Source organism: Cydia strobilella, chromosome 6, assembly GCF_947568885.1.
Source record: "Cydia strobilella chromosome 6, ilCydStro3.1, whole genome shotgun sequence".
Classification (NCBI taxonomy): domain Eukaryota; kingdom Metazoa; phylum Arthropoda; class Insecta; order Lepidoptera; family Tortricidae; genus Cydia; species Cydia strobilella.
In genome coordinates, this window is record NC_086046.1 from 19576825 (window position 1) to 19602999 (window position 26175).

The following is a 26175-nucleotide window of genomic DNA, read 5'->3' on the forward strand; positions in this document are numbered from 1 at the left end:
ACAAGGTAGGTAAGTAGGTCAGAAAATAAAACAAATTGTTAAACGAACAGTATGTAATAACATAACTCAAAACCCTTGGCCGTAAGTGTTGTTCCAGTGAACATACTGGCCAAGGTCGTCCTGCGACACGCTGGGCCGGACGCGTTTAAGCGCGTTTTTAAAGTCTTGCACGGTCACTGGACGTACCTGGAAAAACAAATAATTTGACATTGCATAAAATGCAATTTTAAATGAATTACACTTAACCCTTAAATGCATATTGTTGCCAAATGTATACAAAGCATTGGACAGCTCACAGATTCAACAGAAAAAAGCTAAAAACATTTAAGTTAAAACATTTTTTCCAACCAAAAATAAAAAAATCATGCATTAAAGGGTTAAGGCCTGTAGGCCCTGTAGGGCCTAGCATACACATGCTAAGAGACTCCATACTCCGTCAGACTACAAGCAAAGATTTATTGATTGGCGAATGCCGAGCCGCTTATATCTAAGAAAAAAAATATATTTTTTGAATGTACCTATGAAATCTCGGCTCGGCACTCGGCGTCGGCGAATTGCCTCAATCGCCACACCCTAAGATGTGTCATAGACAAATTTGTGCTTCGAATTTGACTGCTAATGTAGATGCAGTATTTCATCTGCCAAATCAGGGGCACGTTTTTTTAAAATCTATAACTACGAGTATATTATTTATTCTCACACAAAGCTAGGCAGCAGTAAGATTTGCAACTTTCGCTTGATGTTCCATAATACATGAAGAGTTTCTGTGAACTACGGCAAATCTTATGATTATGTAATTAATTTCTAGATAATGTTTACTACCTTATCACGGTCAATAGTACAGATCTGTGACAGCGGCACAGCCCGCACCGGCCCCATGGCGGCCTCGGAGCACAGCGACTTCATGTCGGCGCCCGAGTAGCCGTCCGTTAGATGCGCCACCTCGTTCACGTCCGCGGCGGACAGGGCGTTGTTCTCACACTTTAGCAGGTTATTGATTATCTGTTCACGGGCCTAAAGAAAAGAGTCGATATTAAACAGTGTCATTTTTTCGTTGATATAATGCTCTAACTCTAACACAGCGGTCCTCAAACTATTTTGGTAACGGGGCCACAAATAAAAAAAAATCGTTCTTCACTGTGAACCAGACATATTGCATCTTTGTTACAAGTATTATCGCGGAGCCCCAACAGAAGCCTTGCGGAGCCCTATGGGTACGCGGAGCGCACTTTGAGAATGGCTGCTCTAACAAGATAAACCCAAGTTCTCAACTGGAAGCAATATATAAAAAGTAGTTCAGTTGAGGCCTTCAATTGATGATTGGTCGAAGACTCTCGCCTCTATGATCGCCCACTGTGTTTATCTGCTCCTTGTGGAGTTAGGAACATCTCATTCTGGAAGTGGACAACTCACATCGGCATCGGGCAGCGGCACGTAGAGACGCTTGACGAGGCGCCGACGAGCCGCTTCGTCCAGCTCCTGCGGCCGGTTGGTGGCGCCGACTATCAGCAGCCGCTCCTCCTCACCTAAAGAGCATCACCATCAGCCATGAGACACCTTTCACCAAAACATCCAGCCCAGCTATATGACATGTAGAATGTAGAACGTAAGTGATAAAGAACCTACATTATGAGAAATATTTAAAAAGGCTCCATGCTCTTTCAAATTCGTAAAGGCGATGCAGTTAATGTATTTTCAGACTTTTCATATTTTGCCCACGGACGAAATATTTATTTCAATTTGCACGGTGCTACTGTGTGATGCGCGGATTATCAGCCGGGTCACTAGGTGGCTGTACATTAAACGGAGCTTGCATGCGGGGTAGGTATATTAATATAATAATAAGCAACCTGTAGCAGCTCCATCAAACTGCACAAGGAATTCAGTCTTGATTCTCCTGGTAGCTTCATGTTCGCTGTCACTTCTCTGGGTCAGCAACGAGTCAATTTCATCTATGAATATCACCTGACATAAAGATAAATTCAACAAGTTATAAAAGGAAAGCTGTGATTTTTAGGGTTTCGTACCCAAAGGGTAAAAACGGGACCCTATTACTAAGACTCCGCTGTTTGTCTGTCCGTCTGTCACCAGGCTGTATCTCATGAACCGTGATAGCTAGACAGTTGAAATTTTCACAGATGATGTATTTTTATTGCCGCTATAACAACAAATACTAATAACAGAATAATATAAATAATTAAGTGGGGGAGCCCATAGAACAAACGTGATTTTTTTGCGTTTTTTGCGTAATGGTACGGAACCCTTCGTGCGCGAGTCCGACTCGCACTTGGCCGGTTTTGTCTAAACCAAAAACAGAACGTGCGAACACGCATTTACTACATTGAAACGAAGGTCGGCAGCCTGCGTGCCGCGCATTTTCATTGGATCTCAACTTTTTTTTTTACTGGGAGGTTTTAACGGTTATTCCCACCTGTTACCTATTTGTTACCGCTGGTAGTCTTGGCTTGCCACTTAAGTGAACCACTGCTGAGATTAAGGACTGTAGAAGACTTACAGCAGGTTGGTGTACTCTGGCCACGGCGAACAGCGCGCGCACCATCTTCTCCCCGTCTCCGATCCATTTCGAAGTGAGAGACGACGCTGAGATACTGAAGAAAGTCGCGCGGCATTGCGCCGCTACACATTTCCCTGATTAACGATATTGAATATTATTACTCTGACATAAAGTTTATAAATACTCTGGCAAACTTTGTATTTTTATTTTATTGTGATTTTAGATATTATAAAGCGGCAAATTTCAAAAATGTAGGCGCGAAGGATCAACCTCAATACAAGTTTTGAATTTCGCGCCTTTTTCTACTGACAATGTTGGCTTGCCAAAGTAATTTAGTCTCGTGAGCATGCCTAGTCTTTAAACTTAACACCATGTTGGTATGGCCACATAGGGCATATATATCAATATTGCTTCAATTAGCAAGGAATAAATTAAAAATAAGAATAATTTTATTTGTTTCCTAGGTTGATTAGCAGAGTTGTAAGGAAGGCTGGGTCACTTTGTGTTTAGTATCTATTTCAGTTCATATGTATAAATAATGTTACCAATGAGTGTTTTCCCAGTGCCAGGCGGGCCGAAGAGCAGGATGCCCTTGGGCGGGCGCCGCAGCCCCGTGAAGATGTCGGGCCGCAGTAGCGGCCACACCACGGCTTCTTGGATCACCGACTTTACCAGATGCAGGCCTGCTATGTCGTCCCAGCCTAAAATATTCATAGACACATTTTATAATGCCAATTTTGAGGTTTGGATTTGCGTAAGGATGCGTCACTTTCGTTATGCCATATCAAAAGAGATGTAACACATTCACACACACACACACACACACACACACACACACACACACACACACACACACACACACACACACACACGTGTGTGTGTGTAACACATTCGTAGTACATTTGGGTTGAGCAAATCTTGATAATAAATCAGTCTGTGTGGGATTAGTCCATTCGCGGCAAAGCTGAAAGCTGCAAGTTTTGTCATGGATATCAATGATTCCATGTGGGAAATTAAAATCTTTATAAAAATAATTAGGGCACCTTCAGAGCTAAACATAGTGCTGATGATGTCTTAACTTTTTTTTGTCCCTAATGTCTTTAAACTTTTATTGCCAAACATAAATAACTCCAAAGGGCAATTTTAGCGAAGAAAAACCTTGGCTTGGCTGATCCACACACACCGGCCTGTGTACCCTGTGGGCCCAGGCAATTTCCTTGCGTGTCAGCTTGTTTTGTGTAAACCTGGGCCTGCCTATTGATGAACATAAATACTACATACTCACCAATAGGTGTTCCCTTATCAATGATCTCACTCTCAATGAGTTCTATCATTTTGGGGTCAATGTGCTTCAGCCTATCATCAGCTATTGCTGGAGGTGCCTCCATACTTTCTTGCTTATCCCTAGAAAAATCAGACATAAGTAATATAAAAACAGAAAAAAAAAACAATAGATTAAGTCTTAGTTTGCCTTGTGGGTAGCTTTACTCGAGCTTTGACGAAGTTGACTTACAAAACATGTTGAGTCACAAAACTACATACAAAAATTTATAAGGTCTATTCAGATAACTCCAAATTCCTCCTGAACATCAGGTAATTCCGAAAATCACCCATAATTCAATGACCTCAGAATCCATTTCTGAAATGACAACATGCAGGATTGATTAAAAGTGCTGCAGGTTGGGTTCCCAAGACCCCATGCAAAGTATGCTTAATTACAAGTTATAAGGTCTATTCAGATAACTCCAAATTCCTCCTGAACATCAGGTAATTCCGAAAATCACCCATAATTCAATGACTTCAGAATCCATTTCTGAAATGACAACATGCAGGATTGATTAAAAGTGCTGCAGGTTGGGTTCCCAAGACCCCATGCAAAGTATGCTTAATTACAAGTTACACTAGTTGCCGCAGCAAAGGTGTGCACTGTAAATAGAACTTACTGGGCTCCAATCATGGGTGAAACAAACTTTGCTTGAGCCTTCCGGGAAGTGCCCAAAGTCCTCTTGGCAGCCGGATTAGCAGCAAACAAACAATCCTTGGCAGTTTTAAATGTAATCTTAGCCACATTTGCTTTATGGGTTTTGGCCTCTTCCTCTTCTTTTGTAAGGTCTATCTCCATTTCTTGAGATATTGGTTTTGGTAAAAAGTTTTTAACTACAGACTTCGGACGCCCAAATTTTGGCTTAAATAATGGCCTCTGCTCCTCACCCGAGTTCATTTCATAACTCGAACTATTTGAATGTAGAGTTTTGACAAATAATGATTTTTTGTTTTCATAGACATTTTCTTTCTCTATTCTTTTCGTTTCAACTTTTGGGATAATACATTTGCAATCTGAGTTCATGAGCTGCTGTAGAGACATACTTTGAGAGGTATTAGAGGTGCAGCTTTTGCAGGCCGGTATTGATTGTTCAAATAATGTCTCAGGGTCTGTGAATTTGCTAAAAATATAAATTATAAATATTAACATTACATGCGAGTGATGCGAGAAATTTAGGAGCTTCATTGAGCGTAATTGTAAGCTATCAGTGAGAAAATAAAAAGGAACTCCACAAAAACTGTTTTATTATGAATAGATTTTAATCTCATAAAACAAACCAACATGTATATTCTTACCCAAGTGAGCTTTTCCATGTTTTCATGTTACTTGTATCATTATTTTGCAGCAATAAGTTAGCAGAATTGGTAATTTGATCCCAAGCTTTTTCTTTGCATAGATCCATGTGGGAATTCCAAACATCTTTCAACAGAATGTTGGAAGATGCATTAGTTGAGCTGTGATATAATAAAGTAATTAGTATTTTCTGTGAATATCACTAATCACCAAAGATTAGATACAATATTTTGATTCTAAACCTTTCAAGAGAAACTTTGTAATGTTGCAAGTTTGTTTTGTTGACTGTAGACAAATGATTTCCATAAGTATCCTCCGGAGCAGTTCCGTAATACGTTTTGGAATTATCCATTTTTCAGAAGCAATGTCGTAGTCGTAGCAAATTAATGTAAGTAAGTATTTTAATTAAATATACGACGAAAATAATATAAACAACACAACACAACTCAACCATCCAATGTCATGTCATGTCACTCGTCACTCATGTCATTTGTCAAAACTCCCGCCATACCACAGACAAAAAATTAAATATGGAACAAAATTATCTATATTTTTTCGGTTTGAGACATTTTTAAACACGCCTCAATTGTTCTAAAAAAAATTATGAGCATTGATATGCGCTTGACGCTAACGCCGTTATTTTTTATTAAAAAATGTCATAAATATTAAGAATTTGCCCCTAGCCATATGGCTTTAAGGGTTATTTCGCAATAGTTTTATATTAAATTCACTAGAACGGTAATTAAAACTATTGTAATTATAACTATTGCATTCGTAAATCTGTCAAACGCACTTGTCATCACAAAATAATCGTCGGGTTTTTTGTAAAATTGTAATAATTGCTGTGATTAAATTAATTAGTGAGAAAGACTGCTAACGGCGTAATATTTATTCGTATTATTTAAACAAAAGTTAAACCATGTGTGTTTTTTGTTAGAAAACTATGTAATTTTTAATGTAATCGGGATGTCTGCAAAACCGACGATTTACCATGAAAAACAAGTTAAAGAACTGTGCGCGCTGCACGCACTTAACAATTTATTCCAGGCACGTATTACCCTCATCATTGTATATAGCATTAGCAGGGGAATTGGAATAAATTTGAGTTATAGACAGAGAGTATGTAAACATGATACTTGTTGCTAGGTGCGCGGGACATTTTCGAAGAACGAGCTGGACGGGATCTGCAGCCGGCTGTCGCCGAACGTGTGGATCAACCCGCACCGCTCCATGCTGGGGCTGGGCAACTACGACATCAACGTGATCATGGCGGCGCTGCAGCTGAAGGGCTGCGAGGCCGTGTGGTTCGACAAGAGGAAGTGAGTCTCAAGGTCGCGGCTCTGCCGACTCGCTCATTAGCATGATTTGCTCTGATTTATGTAATACCTTGAAAATATTGTGTAATCTTGAATTTCAATGGCTAATAACCTGTATGTTGTGTAAATTTGCAATTTATACTAATTCTCCTGTGGATGTACATAATGTGGCATGACAGTTATTCAGCAAATAACTATGTTTCTAAAGTAATAAGTTATATAATTTAAATCATGAGTTGCATGTAAATATCTTCTTTAATTAACTCTTCCATGTCCAGTGACATCATGATATGTTGGTGTTGTATATTGTTAGTAAATGACATTTAATTCCTGAGTTCTAAAGGTTAAAGAAACTTAGACTTATATTGACCGTGATTACCTTTTGTATTGTTTATAAACTCCCAATATTTCCGCTAACCGTGAATCATTCAAAACTTATAAAGAAACATGATTATAAATTTTTTCTTACTCATTTTTAATATTAGAAATATTTATAAGAATAATATCTGCTTGAAATTGTATAGAAACTATTATTTTACACATTAATTCCTGCTGTAACTTTAGCAATTTTATATTCAATAAATGTCGACTATGACCAATATTTTCAGAGACCCGGGCTGCCTTGACCTATCAAACATCTGTGGGTTCATTCTGAATGTGCCCTCTGACTACAAGTTTGGCTTCGTCATGCTGCCCCTGCGCCGACGTCACTGGATCGCCATCCGTCAGATCCAGGGAAACTTCTACAACTTGGACTCCAAGTTGGACGCGCCCCAGCTCATTGGAAGAGTAAGAATATCGTTTTTATTCATATAGTGTGTTAGTTTTCGTCCAATTATAGGAGTTGCCAACTTTGAAATGCGAAAAAAAAATCTTAAAATACTCTTACTTAAATGTGTTATATTTGTTTGTATTGCTCATATTGTCTATTTTAGGTTAATACTACTTGACCGTAAATAATATTTCCGGTTTTTTTTATAAAAAATATATTTTACAAAACTAGTGTTATTTTAGTTTCAGTCCATCTTTGAGCTAGTTTTCGTCCACTGCATTATTGAGTTGAAAATCAATTATATACTAAATATTCACCTAGCTGCTTGGGTTTCCGTCCGTCCGACGAAAATTAAATACTTCATAAAATTGGTATGTTCCCGTCCACTAAATTTCTCTATAATTTCATTAAAAAACTTCCTAAAACTAATAATTTTTCGTTTTGTTATATTTCTAAGTATACATACATGCTAAAAACATTACTTAAAATAGCTAGAACAGTTAATAAACTTACCGTGAACATTTCCTGCCTGAAATTTTTTTTCTTGGTTTTAAGACCTCTGAAAAGCACGGATGAGAAGCTGTACCTAATATGTTTTATTTTTTAATTTGCTACTCGCGAAATATAATTTTTATGTAGATTGTTATGTGATTAATGTCTACATTAAGTCCAAAATTGTGCGGTAAGGTAGGTTTATATTCAAATTTCACGCTATTCTTTGTAGCAACTCTGTCAAGTGGACGAAAACAAGCTGGATGGTAAACTAGTAATCAAAAATTACTGGAAAAAGGCTATTTCCCAGTAGTGAAACTAATGACGCTAAGGACTAATGAGGCCTTTCTCCTTCCTCACAATAAAGATTAAAAAAAGTTTAACAGGAAAAATAATTACTGTATTGCCCACTAACAAATATGAGGTAATCAATCATGAATTGTTATAAAAGTTGTTTAATGTATGTTCTTGATAATACCAATATGATTATAAAAAAAAACTGTTATCTTCACTGTTTGCAGACAATTCATTTTGTTTTTCAGTTTTAAAACTTTTTTTTTTCGTACATATATATGGTGCTCCAAATTGTTATTAGCACTTTAAGTGCCTATGTCGAAAATTTAAATGGCCATATGTACTGTAAAACGTTGTACGATACACATGCGATATGTAATTTTAATTTATCGCCACTCATCGCGAATTACCTACTTATCACACTTGTATCGTAATGCACTATTATGAGCTCATTATCAAATTCTAAATATATTACGTTTCATTTTTCAGAGCAGTGATCTTATAGCCTACCTAAAGCAACAGATGGAGTGTAAAGAAAAAGAGCTCTTTGTGGTCGTAAGCAAGGAAGTAGAAGAAAAGCAGCTCTGGATGAACCAGTTCACCGTCACCTCGCCAACCCACAGCGCCCCCCTCAACCACTGTGACAGCCCCGACAGCGTTTCAGACACCAGTAACCCGTATGAGTCTAAAAATGATAGTGTGGAGTGTCTTCAAATTCATGAAGTGCGGAACTGTTCTTTGGCAGTTAATGACTTTTAAAACTGTACTTCTAATTCCATTAGACTGACTGTGTGTGGATATTGAACTATAAGAATCGATTAAATTGTTGTTTACAATATTATTAATCCATTTATTTAGCCGTTTTCCGTTAAGAGCTTATTACACTATCCTAATTTAGTGACTAACAAGAGAGACGCCGCTATACATGAGACGCGATAAGAGATACATCCTATCGTTTCTCACGTATAGCGGTGTCCCTCTTGTTAGTCACTAAATTAGGATAGTGTAATAAGCCCTTTATGGAAACGATTTTAAAGCATGTGTATTTATACACACCTGATAAGAATGATTAACATCTTTTTTTATAATTAGAATTAATGGGCTCTTACTATTTTGCAGCTAATGACCTACAATTATTAAATTGGAGGTATTAAATTGAATGCCCATCATTTACCTAAAACTTTTAATAAATTTAACAAGGCGCGGTTGATGTTTGTATTTAAAAAGGTATATGAAATTTACTCTGCCTTTTGCTCTCTCAGTGTAGCAGTAAATACAGTTTAACAAGTCACCTCAATAGTTTGGCCTAGGTATGTTTTAAAAATTTACATTTGCAAGTTTTAATTTGTTTGGTGCTAATAAAATTTGCACACTTATTTCTTTAGTATGAAAGTCTAAACTGGTATAACTTAACAAATGAGTGAAACGCCAAATGCCATTGTGAACTATGCCTTATAAATGGTAATGTAAGATCTGTTTTAGATCCAGTAGTGAAAATTATACATATTTGTAAATAATTTAGTCAAATTACGAAATTACTGCATGTCTATTTCTCAAGTTTTCATATAAAAAATCCAATAAAAAATAATATTGTTATTTGAATCTTTTGGATCGGATTTCTAAAACAAACATATAGCTCATTATTAAAAAAATATTTCGGCATAAGTCTAGCATCTTGAATATATACAAATATAATATACTGTCTTATATATTCGATACCAATTACAACCTGTAATTAAGGGTCAAAAGTTGACACTAGATTACTAACAATGCGGCGTTGGATAATATATATGTTTGTGCATTTCAATAGGTATACAAAGTAATTAAAATGTGATTCCAAGTCTACAACGAAGTAAATATCCTTGCTCCTTAGGTTAACGTTGACGCCAGACGACAAATAGTTTGATAGACGTATGAAGGCTACCCATTGCCACATTGTTATGACTCTGTTTAAAATTGTATGTGTAATTAGAAAACATATCCTCGTATATTAATGATGACCATATTGTAAAATTCTTGCTATACCATAAAGTAACTATAACAGATAAATGGAGACACGAGTTTTGGGCGCTTACAAATTTAATGTATTTATTTAAAACTATCTAAATATTCTACGTTACCAAAATCGGATTACCAGCGAAGTGTCCTAGTGTATAGTCAGCATCAAATATATAGTGACGGCCAAACTGGCCAAATATATCGGAACACATCCTTATAATGATGTTACGATATATTTGGCCACTTTGACCGTCATTATCTGTTAGATGCCAACTGTACAGTTAAGTGTAAAATTATGGATGCATACAACTTACTAAAAAATATGTCCTATATTTAGTTTTTGATTCGCCATAAAAGAGCTATAGGGCAAGAAACATACTTAGGTACCAACGCAAGTATCTTTTCTCGGTATCTGCCCAGAATTCGTAGCAATACCTACCTCTTTAATATTTTCTGGGTTTGCGATATTTATTGTTGTGTTTTTGTGTTGTGTTTAATTTATTTGTTTTGTACAATTTTGTTGGGTTGTAATACATGGAACGAGTTATTTGTTGCTGTGTTGGTTAAGTGGTTATTAACACCAGACGTAGCTGTCCAAAATATATTCAGTGTGACAGACAACCGAAGACAAAAAAAGTGGCCCCCATGTTTAAAATTCATTTGTTTAAGTTACATGTCTGTGTTTGGGTCACAAAGTTACATATGTGTACCAAATTTCAACTTAATTGGTCCGGTAGTTTTGGAGAAAATGGGCTGTGACAGACGGACAGACAGACAGACGCACGAGTGATCTTATAAGGGTTCCGTTTTTTACCGTTTGAGGTACGGACCCCTAAAAAAAGTGTGTCGCTTTCACTGTTAGACATTGTCGGTTGTTCTTAAAGCCGGTGTTTAACTGCATTTCTATGGCAGCGGCGCCCTACGCGCCTAATAATTTGGTGACAACCATTTGCCTCAAATCTGTACAAACGTTTATGTGGTTACGTAGGGGTCCTAGGGCTGTTGAAACAAATTGTATCATGATTACCAATATTACCATCTACAAATGTACACAGTACTGCAATAAATCATTCTTATTCTTATTCATAGGCGTAAAAATAGTCAGCAACTTTGGTAAATTTTTGGGCAACAATTATATATATACCAACGTATCTACAAATGACTAATTCCGTTCATATAGCCAGTGTATGTACTGACTTTGTATGTAAATTATTTTTGTTTTATTTTAACGTTAAATGTGTAAAGGGGCCCTCTGATTACCAGTCCGCCGGACGATATCGGCCTGTCAGTTGTTCGGAACTGTCAAATTTTTGTTCTAAGTGACAGGCTGATATCGTCCGGCGGACTGATAATCAGTGGGCCCCTTTAGTGTACGATAGTCGATAGACGGCCTAAATTAATGATATTCGGTGTAGAGGTTATTTAAGACTAACATTCACTGTCTTCTATAAGGTAATGTACAATTACCACCACCAATATAGGAGTATTTTAGTCGTCTTATGACTATTTATAATTTTGAAAACTTCTTATTTTTTTTGGCTTCGGACTTAGTTGATAGCGTTCCAAACTCAGGATGGTAACTAGTATATTGTCTTTTCTAACTTGTGCCAACGATATATTCTTTAGTTTAAACCGCCCACACCCCTAGCACAGATCCACCGCGATACCATGTCGCGCAAGATTATTCTAGGCTGACACAACTCACACGGATCTCAATTTCCTGAAAACTCCTATATTTGATGATGATTGTAAAAGCGGCTTAATTTTTAGCACTTTCATTGAACCCATTCTTTTTTTCTCTCTCTTCAAAATTAGACTAAATTTTTATTTTCAAATGGCAGTGAAAGTGTTAACAGTGCTGCGACAATAATGACTTATTCACGTCTTAAATTAGGGATATTGTGAATGATATTCATTCGTCTTACCTTGCAATCTATCAGTATATAATAAGTATTTAGATTTAAGAGCATATAGGCGCTGAAAATGGGTACCTCCCAGTTGTTACTGTTGTCTACAACCTTATACAATAGAATCTAAACTTGAACACCAAAGCTGCACTATGGCGACCACTAGATGGGTTATTATATCTAACTAATGATATCAGAAAAAATTGACTAGTGAAAAAATTACCCTTTATAAAAATTACCTTGTATAAAATACGAAAATCCCGTGTCTCCTAGTAATTAACCCTTTTCCAGGCATAGTACGATTTAGCATTGCGATTTAAGGTTTTAATTAGATTGCGCTTACGAGAAATATGCTGAATTAATTGGAATATATTTAGATTTTTGGGAAAACCTCGTAGATTGGTGCGGCCTGGAAAAGGTTATGTTTTTATTTAGGTAATTACAACACAATATCTAAACCTAATTACAAAAGTATTGTTAAACCAGTTAGGTTTGTCTCGATACTCCATAAATAGATGGCGCTCTGCTCTGTTCTACTTCGCGCTATAAGGGCTTATCAAAGCTAGAGGGACATACAATGTATACGATACGAACTGATGCACTTTATTACAACTAAGTAAGGTCTATTATTGGTTGCCTTAGTACATTTATGGATTCTATGGTTTTGGTGCCTATTTCACCAACATGACAATTGACACTGAGAATTTCCTGGACATCTATGGGTCGGTAAGCAACGACGGTATAAAGCGTCAATATTAATAATAATAATAATAAATACTTTATTGTGCACTACAAAAAAAAACATGTTACAAACAAAGACAGGACATAACAACATAGGTAACAACAGGCGGGCTTATCGCTAAAAAGCGATCTCTTCCAGACAACTTTCAGATAGCGATTCAATATTCATATTTATTTAAAATTTAAATCAGGCAACAAGGCCCATATTACAAATACATTACAGACTAACATACATATGTATTTTATTAACCAATATCCATATATATGTTGGACCAGCAATGTATAGTGAATTGTCAGCTTGGTGGAACAGGGGCCAGAGTAGGTACTAAAAAGCAACTGGGATCTGTCCGTTGCAATATGAGCCTTATGCAGTAATGTCCAAGGCACAACACCAAATGCGGCCGCACGGCTAGGTACAAGCAATAAAACCAAATGAATAGGATAATTTTATGTAACACAAGTTTATAAGCACTCGTTGTATCTACTGTTATTGTGTTTGTCTTTTGATGGTTCAAGTAACTGGTATTTTATTCCTCATCCAAAATCACATAAACGTTTTAATCTACCTACTTGTACTATGCATTGTAAATATAAGATATTTTCTTAGAAAAATAGAAGGTGTGATGACTAATTTGGGAAATTTTATTTTATCTCAGATCCTTATTCACGAAGACTAAAAATTTGACTTCCAAAGTGAATAGTTTTGTAAAAAAAAATTATAACTTCATTAAATTAAGTTATTTTTATAAATTTGAAGTTTAAAGTTTTTTTATTTGCGAGAATCATGGTACAATGTGATGGACTTAAAGGTAACATGGCTCAGCACAATTCACCATTTTAGTGGCATGCAAATTAATATTACAGTTTTAAATTAATTAATTAATTGAAAATAAACTAAAATAAATACAAATACAACTATTTACAACTAAAATAAAATAAAAATCACAGTCATTAAGAATATACAATCAAATTTTACAATGTCAACTTCTTACGTCAGAATGTGAATTATTAAAAAATTAATTTAATTTATAAAAGCATTTATCAATTAGCCAATGTCGGAGTTTGCGTTGAAATAAAATTTGAGACTTATTAGTATTCGATTTTATGTCATGATCATAACGCCATTTAGAACCTTTTTATATAGCGCCATATATTAGGCAAGGTTTTGTGGTCGCTTTACTCCGCGGCCCTGAGGGTCTACGGCGAAAATCGATATTTCGTTATCTGCCTTTCTGTAGCTCGAACATGCCTTTAACCTACTAAGTCCCAGTCATTTTTGGAGTTTTGAACCTTCTATTAGTTTAGTTCAAAATTAGATTTGATTTTGTGGTATTTTCTATAAAAAGGGACCTTATTGTCGATGGCGCTTACGCCATTATTAACGATGCTCCGATATAAATACAATGCCGCACGACGCTGTGCGGCGTAAGCGCCATCGACAATAAGGTCCCTTTTCATAGAAAATGCTCCATTTGTGCTTTTAAAAGGACATCGGGACTTAGGTCAGAGCTCATCAGAATGAAAGTATAAATAAAACATCTGTTAGAAGTATTACTTTAATATTTGGTCGGGGGTGTCCACGCAATTGTTGTTCTTGGATAGCAGCAGCCGGTCGGGGTCGAGCCGCAGTTCCTGCAGCAGTGCGTATATGTTGGCGCGCAGCTCCGCACTTAGCTCGCGTCGCCGCCCCAACACCCAAAAGCGATCTGTAACCAACAAGTAATACTTATAAGTATGTACTTATTACTGGTCTTTATCTTTTACGCTTGCCAGGTTTTTGACAGTGCACGGTCACAGAATAAATAGTAGTTACTGCCGTACAGAAAGGACACTTCCTACAAAACCGAAGTTTGACAGCGATTCAGGGACGAATCTTGCTGTCCCTTTCGGCTATTTAGGGTTGTCAAAATTCAAGTTATTAACTTATCTGTGGTCGTGCACGCAAAGGGACGTCAAGTTGTGCCAACCCTAATAATTGATCGGAGTAATGCTGAGCCGAACGGAGCCGAGAATGCCCGAAAGGAGGAGTGTCACCCCACTGGTACGGTTGACTGGAAATGAATACCTAAAAAACGAAACCATCATCATTTACGGATACTCACGCCTCGGCCCCGAGCGTGTTTTCCGTGGCCCTCGGATTGGTCATATTTTGCTTGACATCAGCGGGCCTCTGCGTATTCCACTTATCCCTACAATACAATCGTAGGTAAGTATATTTTAATTCTTTGGGGAACTTTCATGGGTATTTTTAGTAAATGTCCATACGTCGGATGGAGCTCAAGGGCGGACTTTTGAATAACTTTGGTTTCAGGTAACCTACGGCAAACTGTCAATGCCATTTTCCTTGAAGAGTTAGGTAGGGCTCACCGATCGAACAAATCGTTGTGGTGGCTGGCACCAGGCCAGGCGGCCGTTGGTATAGTTTGTTGGTACTCACTCTTGTGCACGATGGACTTTTTTTTTTTAACCTGACTTACGGACGTGCAGGACCACACGAACGGTGCTCGTCGTAGTCTTTGACCAGTATCACATAATAAGTAATAGTATTATCATACAGAACAGCCACGCATCGCCCCGCCACGCTACGAATTACCTCGCCCCGCGACAGCAGATTGACGACCTTTTGCCGACCGCTACAGTACTTACCACACTGACGCATGCCGCGTGTACAGACGTGCCGTTCACACATAGAAACGTAAGTGATTTTTGATGTAGCGTGTCCGCCCTGTGCCAGTATGCTGTTCTGCCCCGCGCCTATGATATACATGTTGGCTAACCGTTGTGCATGATGGACACGGAGGTGCAGGACCACCCGACGGTGCTCGTAGTCAGTGACCAGTATACTGTTCTGCCCCGCCCCTGGCAACATTCTCTACAATGTACATGTTGGCTCACCGTTGTGCATGATGGACACGGACGTGCAGGACCACACGACGGCGAAGTGCTCGTAGTCGGTGAACAGTATACTGTACTGCCCCGCGCCTGGCAACATTCTCTATGATGTAGATGTTGGCTCACCGTTGTGCATGATGGACACGGAGGTGCAGGACCACACGACGGCGAAGTGCTCGTAGTCGGTGAACAGTATACTGTACTGCCCCGCGCCTGGCAACATTCTCTATGATGTAGATTTTGGCTCACCGTTGTGCATGATGGACACGGAGGTGCAGGACCACACGATGGCGAAGTGCTCGTAGTCGGTGAACAGTATACTGTACTGCCCCGCGCCTGGCAACATTCTCTATGATGTAGATGTTGGCTCACCGTTGTGCATGATGGACACGGAGGTGCAGGACCACACGACGGCGAAGTGCTCGTAGTCGGTGAACAGTATACTGTACTGCCCCGCGCCTGGCAACATTCTCTATGATGTAGATGTTGGCTCACCGTTGTGCATGATGGACACGGAGGTGCAGGACCACACGACGGCGAAGTGCTCGTAGTCGGTGAACAGTATACTGTACTGCCCCGCGCCTGGCAACATTCTCTATGATGTAGATGTTGGCTCACCGTTGTGCATGATGGACACGGAGGTGCAGGACCACACGACGGCGAAGTGCTCGTAGTCGGTGAACAGTATACTGTACTGCCCCGCGCCTGGCAACATTCTCTATGATGTAGATGTTGGCTCACCGTTGTGCATGATGGACACGGAGGTGCAGGACCACACGACGGCGAAGTGCTCGTAGTCGGTGAACAGTATACTGTACTGCCCCGCGCCTGGCAACATTCTCTATGATGTAGATGTTGGCTCACCGTTGTGCATGATGGACACGGAGGTGCAGGACCACACGACGGCGAAGTGCTCGTAGTCGGTGAACAGTATACTGTACTGCCCCGCGCCTGGCAACATTCTCTATGATGTAGATGTTGGCTCACCGTTGTGCATGATGGACACGGAGGTGCAGGACCACACGACGGCGAAGTGCTCGTAGTCGGTGAACAGTATACTGTACTGCCCCGCGCCTGGCAACATTCTCTATGATGTAGATGTTGGCTCACCGTTGTGCATGATGGACACGGAGGTGCAGGACCACACGACGGCGAAGTGCTCGTAGTCGGTGAACAGTATACTGTACTGCCCCGCGCCTGGCAACATTCTCTATGATGTAGATGTTGGCTCACCGTTGTGCATGATGGACACGGAGGTGCAGGACCACACGACGGCGAAGTGCTCGTAGTCGGTGAACAGTATACTGTACTGCCCCGCGCCTGGCAACATTCTCTATGATGTAGATGTTGGCTCACCGTTGTGCATGATGGACACGGAGGTGCAGGACCACACGACGGCGAAGTGCTCGTAGTCGGTGAACAGTATACTGTACTGCCCCGCGCCTGGCAACATTCTCTATGATGTAGATGTTGGCTCACCGTTGTGCATGATGGACACGGAGGTGCAGGACCACACGACGGCGAAGTGCTCGTAGTCGGTGAACAGTATACTGTACTGCCCCGCGCCTGGCAACATTCTCTATGATGTAGATGTTGGCTCACCGTTGTGCATGATGGACACGGAGGTGCAGGACCACACGACGGCGAAGTGCTCGTAGTCGGTGAACAGTATACTGTACTGCCCCGCGCCTGGCAACATTCTCTATGATGTAGATGTTGGCTCACCGTTGTGCATGATGGACACGGAGGTGCAGGACCACACGACGGCGAAGTGCTCGTAGTCGGTGAACAGTATACTGTACTGCCCCGCGCCTGGCAACATTCTCTATGATGTAGATGTTGGCTCACCGTTGTGCATGATGGACACGGAGGTGCAGGACCACACGACGGCGAAGTGCTCGTAGTCGGTGAACAGTATACTGTACTGGCCCGCGCCTGGCAACATTCTCTATGATGTAGATGTTGGCTCACCGTTGTGCATGATGGACACGGACGTGCAGGACCACACGACGGCGAAGTGCTCGTAGTCGGTGAACAGTATACTGTACTGGCCCGCGCCTGGCAACGTTCTCTATGATGTAGATGTTGGCTCACCGTTGTGCATGATGGACACAGAGGTGCAGGACCACACGACGGCGAAGTGCTCGTAGTCGGTGAACAGTATACTGTACTGGCCCGCGCCTGGCAACGTTCTCTATGATGTAGATGTTGGCTCACCGTTGTGCATGATGGACACGGAGGTGCAGGACCACACGACGGCGAAGTGCTCGTAGTCGGTGAACAGTATACTGTACTGCCCCGCGCCTGGCAACATTCTCTATGATGTAGATGTTGGCTCACCGTTGTGCATGATGGACACGGAGGTGCAGGACCACACGACGGCGAAGTGCTCGTAGTCGGTGAACAGTATACTGTACTGCCCCGCGCCTGGCAACATTCTCTATGATGTAGATGTTGGCTCACCGTTGTGCATGATGGACACGGAGGTGCAGGACCACACGACGGCGAAGTGCTCGTAGTCGGTGAACAGTATACTGTACTGCCCCGCGCCTGGCAACATTCTCTATGATGTAGATGTTGGCTCACCGTTGTGCATGATGGACACGGACGTGCAGGACCACACGACGGCGAAGTGCTCGTAGTCGGTGAACAGTATACTGTACTGCCCCGCGCCTGGCAACATTCTCTATGATGTAGATGTTGGCTCACCGTTGTGCATGATGGACACGGACGTGCAGGACCACACGACGGCGAAGTGCTCGTAGTCGGTGAACAGTATACTGTACTGTCCCGCGCCTGGCAACATTCGTCCTATGATGTAGGGCATGCGGTTGTTCAGCTTGTAGCGGAAGGAGGAGGAGCCGTTGTGGCTCGGGATGCCCACGCCGTAGGTTGTGGCTGGCGATCCTGTCCTGCAAATATAAGGGAGCGGATGAAGTTTTTGTCCTCTTCAAGTTTTTGGACTGTTACATTAACACATACCGGAAGACGAACTGCCGGTAGGCCTCCAACGAGATGGAGCGACAACCTGGTGAAGGTCGCGGGAATTCGGTGGATGCGAGCGGCACAGGATCGGTCGGAGTGGCGAGCCTTGGGGGAGGCCTATGTCCAGCAGTGGACGTCTATCGGCTGACATGATGATGATGGTGATGATGACATTAACACATTCACTGCCAACGTTTTCGTAGCGCTACGCTCGTTGCCGATCCCAGCGTTTTCCCGCTATGTAGAGGAAAGCGACTACGAACACGGAATCCGCCGCTCATTGTGTTAAGGTATAGAGGAAATTATAGTCTGCCATTGTGTGTTATTGGCACGTGCGGCGCTCACACACAATGGCGCACAATGGCACACAATGGCCGACCGCTCTCACAAAAGAGACAATGGCGTTTGTTTAACAGATTACCGTCTTAAGTGTAAAAATCATTTGAGAAGATGCAGACTATAATGGTGTAGAGGTACTAGAAAAAGACACATGGAAGGTTGTAACGGTTGAAAGCGACTCTTTTGGATTGCGAAGGTAGGTATACTATACGTATAGTTTTAGGCGGTTGAAACCGTTGTAGTATGATTGGAAAATTAGTAACAGTTCCTCTGAGTGTGGTTATTTATTCATGGCATCTGTTTGTTGCACGTAGAACCGATGGCCGTTGGGGCAGAAAGGTTCTCGAGTGGCGACCACATACAAGGTGGGCTGATGACGTGGTAAAGGCCGCGGGAGCCCGCTGGATGCGGGTGGCGCAAGACCGGCGGTCATTGTGGCACTCTTTGGGGGAGGCCTATGTCCAGCAGTGGACGTCCTCTGGCTAATATGATGATGATGATCTGTGTGTTATGTACTTTATGTACTTACCATCTGTTGACAGTGGTGACGGCGATGAGGTAGTACCCTCGTTCGTTCAGTGTCACATGCAGCTCGGTGCAGCTGGCGGTCATCTCCATCAAGTAGAAGGAGCGTTCTACTTCGTACCATGTACCTGTCATCTGTGGGAACAAACGTCTTCGTCAGAGCCTTCACACAGTTAACCTTTTCGACGCCGTGTCAAACACAAAAGCTGTCATCCAGACGCCACGTCACCGAAAGTGTCAAAACTGAAATTGAACTTTATCCATATGCATGTAGATCAGACATACTATAGTAGTTATAGACATGAAACCGAGCGACCAGGGGTAAGAGAAAGACATATTCATGTATTGACAGGTTAATGTATGGCAGCATAATCCTTTTTCTCTTTCACTCTTATAAATTTCGGTATTTCGCCATCGCTTCCTGCCTATGCTGCCATAACCCGACCATGAAAAAATGCCCGGTCGGTGATAAGGACAAAGCATGGCACTATTTTCTCTTTCCTCTTATAGGAATCGCAATAAGACTATCTTTCTCTATCAAAGAGTGTCAGGCCCTTGATGTAGGTCTATGTTACTCTGTGGTCTATGACGGATTAATCGGTCTTTGGCGTTGGACCTGCGGTGCGTATATATATCCGTCATTGGCGTCCAAAAGGTTAACTGATAATAAGCCGTGTCAGAATTGAAACGAGAAAAGCCCAGAATGGCCAGTTACCTAAGTGTATTGCTATAACTAATGTATTTCCTAGACCTAAGCCTGACATGTAACTTGGTGTTATAAATATATTATTTATATGCAGTGGCGTAGGAGGGGGGGGCAGGGGGGGCAAGTGCCCCGGGCGCCATCCAAGGGGAGGCGCCAAAATGGGCAAAAGGCAGCAGCAGGGAAACTTTTGTTAGTCGTTAGGGGGCGCAAATTTGGTGACTGCCTCGGGCGCCATATCCTCTAGCTACGCCCCTGTTTGTATGTACCTAATCTATGACCTATACATGATCCGTCCATCTTGATACACCTGCAAAAGATTAGCCTCAAAGATTATTCATCATACATATTCAATTTAGGGACTGTTTTATGGAAGGTACAGGCGCATTACAAATGTTTTGATTGTCATTTAAGCCCTGGAGCCTAAATTAATACCCTCGAATTCTAAATTTGTTAAAAAAATTACCTACCTTTATATTTAGGTACCGTGTAAGTGACTTGATTTTGTACTGTAAACTTAAATGTCTGGAATAAACGACATTGAAATTGAAATATATAATGGCTAAATACATAACTGTCAAATATCAATTCTTACGTTGCACCGACTATAACGCGTTCAAGATTTCGCAGGCACACACAACGTAGCAGCTACGTGCGCACGAGTGCCTGTTTACATTACGTACGCGAGCGGGTCGTGACCTCCACCCTTTACCTATATTGCAACGCAATTACGCATAAGTGGGCACGGCTTGTTGTGGCGGAACGCTATTGGATCGACGCCAATCCCTTGCAGGTGAAGAAATCTAGAAGCACAAGTCGGCAAGAATATGCACGACGCACTACGGGATGGGTATCATATAGGTCATCCATTGTGTAAATAAAAAAAACCGGTCAAGTGCGAGTCGGACTCGCGCACGAAGGGTTCCGTATCATTACGCAAAAAACGGCAAAAAAACGTTTGTTGTATTGGAGCCCAACTTAAATATTTATTTTATTCTGTTTTTAGTATTTGTTGTAATAGCGGCAACAGAAATACATTATCTGTGAAAATTTCAACTGTCTAGCTATCACGGTTCATGAGATACAGCCTGGTGACAGACAGACAGACGGACAGTGGTCTTAGTAATAGGGTCCCGTTTTTACCCTTTGTGTACGGAACCCTAATTATGTTGCATTACAATGTAGCTATACATATCCCCATTTAGTTAATAACGTAATATAGTTTGTCAAAGGACTGTCACATTTCAAACGTAGACAGAGAGAGTCATACCGTCTTTGTCTTACACTAGTACTAGCGCCCAAAAGAAAGGGATGAATATGATTTTCCTGGTTGTTACTGACTGACAAATTGGTTTGACCAACTATACATATAGGTCACTAGATATGTTTTGCAATAGACAAATATGAAACAAAGAGGTGGCCTATCACATATACTTTTTAAAACTATATTTACATAGACAATTACTTTCTGCTGTTAATTGTGTTTGCTGGAAAACATTTACTTTCTTTTTAATTCTAATAAAACCTATGTATGAAAAAGAAATTTCGACCAAAAAACGCTTGATACCAAATTTTCAAAAAAATCGAAACTTACAATAAGTAGTTTCAGTTCAAATTCCAATAAGTAACGAAACAGCATCCGGCTCGAAGGACCAGTGTTAGGCACCTAAATGTCAACATTTGGATACAATCTTACGTATTTAATACTAGTATTCATTTCTATGCGCATAGCAACACATTGGGGTGTTTAATTGCATTTAAATTTTTAAGGGTCAATGTGTTTAAAAACGAACAACCGTATGTCAATGACTTATTCTGTACTAGGCGAGTGGAAAGTTTAAATAGATTCAAATATTGACAGAAATTGTGTGGTAGTGATTTCGTTGTAAAATGCCAAAAAAACAACAAAAAACCGGCCAAGTGCGAGTCGGACTCGCGCACGAAGGGTTCCGTACCATTACGGAAAAAAACAGCAAAAAAATCACGTTTGTTGTATGGGAGCCCCATTTAAATATTTATATTATTCCGTTTTTAGTATTTGTTGTTATAGCGGCAACAGAAATACGTCATCTGTGAAAATTCCAACTGTCTAGCTATCACGGTTCATGAGATACAGCCTGGTGACAGACGGACAGACAGACGGACAGCGGAGGTTTTTGGGTACGGAACCCTAAAAAGCATATGCCAAGCGGAAAAAAACAAACGCGCAAATTAATGTACTTATTTGCATCCGAACGTTTGAATGTCGGTCATGACGTAGGTAATTAGGTAGGTACCGCCTAGATTATAGAATACTTCAATAGACAATAAGATATACCTTCTTACTACTAGTACATTAGGGTAGCTAAGCACTAATTTTAGCAGCTTAGTGTATTTAGTTCATCAGGTATTTTGGCTACAGGCTAATTAAAAATGCAAGTCAGAGATCTACTCGACAGTCTGATAGAAGGCTAGTTCAATTTACTTACACAAAATTGTTTGAATTCTGATTGACTTGAACGATATTATTAATTTACCTAACTAATAAAGCGAAAGACAAATATAATAGGATCGTATTTGACACCACTACGCCACATACATACACAAATCATAACAAACTGCGCACTTACGTTGGCCATACACATGCAAAGGTAAAAATTAGCGTATGTGGCATTCGACTGTGTAGTGCACAGGTGACCTGCGCAAATATGAAAATTGATATTTTATACCTGTGGGCTCTTGAACTGTACAGGTAAAACTGAGCTTGTGTGGCGTTCGCCTGTTCAGGTCTGTTGTCCAGTGATCGCGGGTAGATTGCGATTGCATAAAAATGTCTCTTAAGAGGAATGAAACGTTAGTTGAATTAATTGAACTTTGTTAATCAGAGCCCTGCCTCTGGCATATTAGAAGCGCAGAACACCATGATATGAATGAAGTGAGAAAGCAATGTTACTGTTAATTTCTCATGAGATATAGCGGCCATTATAAAACTTTTAGAAGGTTTTTTTCATCTATCCTTAGATTCATTCAATAAAATGTCATGGCTTAACTAATTTGTTTCTAGCAGCCATTCCTTACACCACACTTTACGGCTCTTTCGTTTTTTACTTTCTTCGTCTTTCTTGCGCTTTATAATTACAAAAAATAACGTTAATAGCGCTGTGTCAACATGAAGCATAGCTGACGACGGCGCCATGGCTACACAACTGAGTTTGTGCAGGTCTACCGCCGCCGTGTGTGTGCTCCAGCCGGGGTTTAGTTTAACTGTACAGGCAAAACTGCGCAGGTACCCTAGCGTGTATGGCCAGCTTTACCTTTTGTATTTCGAAGTTCGGCTGCTGCGGGTACACGGGGCACATCCCCAGCTTCGTCCCCATCACCCCCACTGTTAGGCTCGTCATCAACACGTTAAACAGCCCTCGCACTCTGAAGTCCCCCATCACTTTTTAATTACTTAGTCTAACTTAGGAACTTGAAAAAAAAGGCGGAAATTCTGTGATTCTACGGGCTAAATTTCTTGCCCTTAAAAACGACGTATGATTCAGAACTTTTTATTTACAAAACAAAATCAAGTAAGAATAAAATCACACTAAAAATCTGCTTATTATATAAAGTAAATTAAAGCCAGCGAAAATCCCTAATAACTTTTTAAATAGTTTTTTTTATAACACAAAAATCTAGGTAAAATCCGTTGATCGACTGAAAACACACCGTCACCCCGTTTTATAATAGGTCTAGTTTAAGAGAGTGAAATTACAGCTTCTCGGATGTTTGTAAAACGGTCGGCTTGTTTGTACAACATTGCGGCGCGCGCGACTGCCGCTGACGTCTGCGCCATTATTCAAATTGTACCGATTAAACATACGATGTGACGTGAAGTTTACTCGTATAGGAAATTAGTTGTGGACGTTTGTCTGTTTACGAACTAAGGGTCGAAGCTGAATAACTTAATTCGAGCGCTAAAGGGGCTTTCAGTAATGACGGACGGCTATGGTGTGAGAAACACGGCACTGATGGCACCCTAGTTAATGTCAACATTTTGATCTTACCGTGTATGCGAGTATTAAAAGTACAGTAGCGGAAAATAATCTATTATATTTTTTCAGGTACTTTTGCTTATTTATTTTGGTCATTTCTCAAAAACGGCCCTAACGATTTCGATGAAATTTACAATATAGGGGCGTATGAAAAAGACAATTCGATCAAACAAGGGTACATTTTAAAAATAATTAGTTTGCCCGAGTTTTCGCGGTAGCCTGGTGGGTATTAAATTGTAAAGTAATGATTCGATTTAATTTTCAAACCAGAGGCTAACGAGGGTAAAAAAGCGATCCAGCTAGGCCTTATTGTTGGTAAGATTAGCCTTTGAGTGTCTTCAAATAAGAAATTCTATATTTATAACAGACATTAATTGGTGTGTTTGAAGTCCCCAATCCGCATTGTGCTAACGTGACTGCCTATGTTGCCACGTGGAGTGGGACGTAAGTATATAAATATATGATCGTGATGATGATGCAATCATGATATAAAGTCTAATTTCACGGATTTTCTGATGAATGCAAGAAAATAGGAATATGATAAGAGTTTTGAATGATTCACGGTTAGTTTCACTAGACTTATATTGACCGGGATATATAGACCTGATAATACCGAATACCGGGAATATCGGGGGCTCATAAACAATTCATAAGGTAATCACGGTCTATATCCCGGTCAATATAAGTCTAGGAATATGATAGATTTTTTGCCACTACTGTAGGTATTTGGAGTGTTTATGTGTTAATCAAAAGTTAATCTTTTAAAATAGAAACTATCGTTGATGGCTGACGGTCGCGTGGTCGTGATGTTGTTATGATTCGTCGTCCAAGCCGCCATAATAACCGTCATTTGAATTTTTCTGTTTGGTTGGATCTCAGTGGTAGCTTATTCCTGCATGTGATAGTACACGTGTCTGTGTATAGATATTTACAAAAGGAGTAATATTACTAGTGTTTTATATTCTTAATTAGCAAAAATAATAATAACATTTCTTTACCAGTCACTTTTCGGTGAAGGAAAACATCGTGAGGAAACCGGACTAATCCCAACAAGGCCTAGTTTCCCCTCTGGGTTGGAAGGTGAGATGGCAGTCGCTTTCGTAAAAACTAGTGCCTACGCCAATTCTTGGGATTAGTTGATAAGCGGACCCATGAGCCACGGCAAAATGTCGGGACAACGCGAGGAAGATTATTTAAAAATTATACTTTCTGCCGAAAGTACTACATAAAGGACATAGGTACATAGCTTAAGACCAATTCCAGTATTATGTACCCGTTATTGCATTATTAAAAGTAATTTGTAATGACGATTAAATGCGAGATTCAGTATTTAGTTCTTAGTGTAGCACATTCGACAGATTATTTTACTGTGAAGCTTAACTATTACGGCTACCGTACATTTGTACTTGTACAAGTATTCGGGGATTTAAAATTATAGCGGACTTTACTCAATCTCGACGCACATTATTTTCCGAACAACATTTCCTAAAGAAAAGGCACAAACGAAGCTAGAGTTTGCTTGTACCAAAGATAGATATAACTCCGTAATAGATGGATACAGTCTAAGGAAAAAACGTGCCTCGAAAATCAAGAAAATTTGATTCTCGTTCAGAGGGCGCTACTAGTTTTGGCCTACGGTCGTATAGATGGCGTTGACGGTTTCGTTTGTTATTTAACAACTTTAACGCATATCAGTGAAAAAGCATGGGTCAAAATCATCAAAATAATTAATGCAAATAAAAAAAATCATTTATCTATATTTAAATACATTTTATAGTATTTTTACAAATCTTCAATTTTAGTTTTAAAGTGTGTCGACAGATGGCAGTGAATTTACTGGGGTTACAAAATTTACTATGACAGTACCGCTCTAGTATAAGTTACTCTATGCTTGTACGCACCAACCCACAGGTGACAATGCATAAGTCATCAACTCATCATAATATATTCCGGGCAGTTTTATATAACGACATCGCATATGCATAGGGCCCTCGTGTCAACCGAGTTTCTTCAAGGTCCTACGAGTAAAACAAATGTTTAACAAGTAATATCATATATTTCAT

General features: G+C 40.2%; 3 protein-coding genes across 4 annotated transcripts; 1 reads left to right on the top strand and 2 right to left on the bottom strand.

Annotated features, from left to right (window-relative positions):
* Positions 1 to 35: 35 nt before the first annotated feature.
* On the bottom strand, positions 36 to 5589 carry LOC134742230 (fidgetin-like protein 1). 2 transcript variants are annotated; one of them, XM_063675247.1, is made up of 10 exons: positions 5375 to 5585; positions 5135 to 5293; positions 4459 to 4959; positions 3801 to 3919; positions 3061 to 3216; positions 2516 to 2649; positions 1851 to 1965; positions 1414 to 1526; positions 823 to 1014; positions 36 to 186 (listed from the first exon to the last, which is right to left on the bottom strand). In XM_063675247.1, the coding sequence occupies exons 1-10, from the start codon at positions 5482 to 5484 to the stop codon at positions 67 to 69; spliced, it is 1719 nt and encodes a 572-aa protein (XP_063531317.1). In that variant the 5' UTR covers positions 5485 to 5585; the 3' UTR covers positions 36 to 66. The 2 variants fall into 2 exon arrangements, with proteins under 2 accessions (XP_063531317.1, XP_063531318.1); XM_063675248.1 differs by lacking the exon at positions 4459 to 4959 and having other exon boundaries at positions 5375 to 5589.
* A 330-nt stretch (positions 5590 to 5919) lies between these two features.
* Positions 5920 to 8800, top strand: LOC134742231 (josephin-2). Its single transcript, XM_063675249.1, has 4 exons — positions 5920 to 6179; positions 6279 to 6451; positions 7057 to 7237; positions 8496 to 8800. Exons 1-4 carry the CDS (start codon positions 6099 to 6101, stop codon positions 8763 to 8765), a joined length of 705 nt encoding a protein of 234 aa, XP_063531319.1. The 5' UTR covers positions 5920 to 6098; the 3' UTR covers positions 8766 to 8800.
* A 5377-nt stretch (positions 8801 to 14177) lies between these two features.
* LOC134742573 (apolipoprotein D) lies at positions 14178 to 24050 on the bottom strand. Its single transcript, XM_063675787.1, has 4 exons — positions 23390 to 24050; positions 19398 to 19528; positions 18254 to 18456; positions 14178 to 14358 (listed from the first exon to the last, which is right to left on the bottom strand). The coding sequence occupies exons 1-4, from the start codon at positions 23513 to 23515 to the stop codon at positions 14204 to 14206; spliced, it is 615 nt and encodes a 204-aa protein (XP_063531857.1). The 5' UTR covers positions 23516 to 24050; the 3' UTR covers positions 14178 to 14203.
* Positions 24051 to 26175: the final 2125 nt, after the last annotated feature.

Bases quoted from the DNA above. Each gene is read 5' to 3' on its own strand.
- LOC134742230 (XM_063675247.1), bottom strand. From the start codon at position 5,484: ATGGATAATTCCAAAACGTATTACGGAACTGCTCCGGAGGATACTTAT. The intron at 3,920-4,458 runs GTAAGTTCTATT...TGATTTTTCTAG, and splicing joins TCACCCATGATTGGAGCCCA to GGATAAGCAAGAAAGTATGG. The intron at 2,650-3,060 runs GTAACATTATTT...ATCGTTAATCAG, and splicing joins CACTGGGAAAACACTCATTG to GGAAATGTGTAGCGGCGCAA.
- LOC134742573 (XM_063675787.1), bottom strand. From the start codon at position 23,515: ATGGGGGACTTCAGAGTGCGAGGGCTGTTTAACGTGTTGATGACGAGC. The intron at 18,457-19,397 runs GTAAGTACATAA...TTATATTTGCAG, and splicing joins GTCACCACTGTCAACAGATG to GACAGGATCGCCAGCCACAA. The intron at 14,359-18,253 runs GTGAGCCAACAT...TGTTGGTTACAG, and splicing joins CGTGTCCATCATGCACAACG to ATCGCTTTTGGGTGTTGGGG.
- LOC134742231 (XM_063675249.1), top strand. From the start codon at position 6,099: ATGTCTGCAAAACCGACGATTTACCATGAAAAACAAGTTAAAGAACTG. The intron at 6,452-7,056 runs GTGAGTCTCAAG...CAATATTTTCAG, and splicing joins GTGTGGTTCGACAAGAGGAA to AGACCCGGGCTGCCTTGACC. The intron at 7,238-8,495 runs GTAAGAATATCG...TTCATTTTTCAG, and splicing joins CGCCCCAGCTCATTGGAAGA to AGCAGTGATCTTATAGCCTA.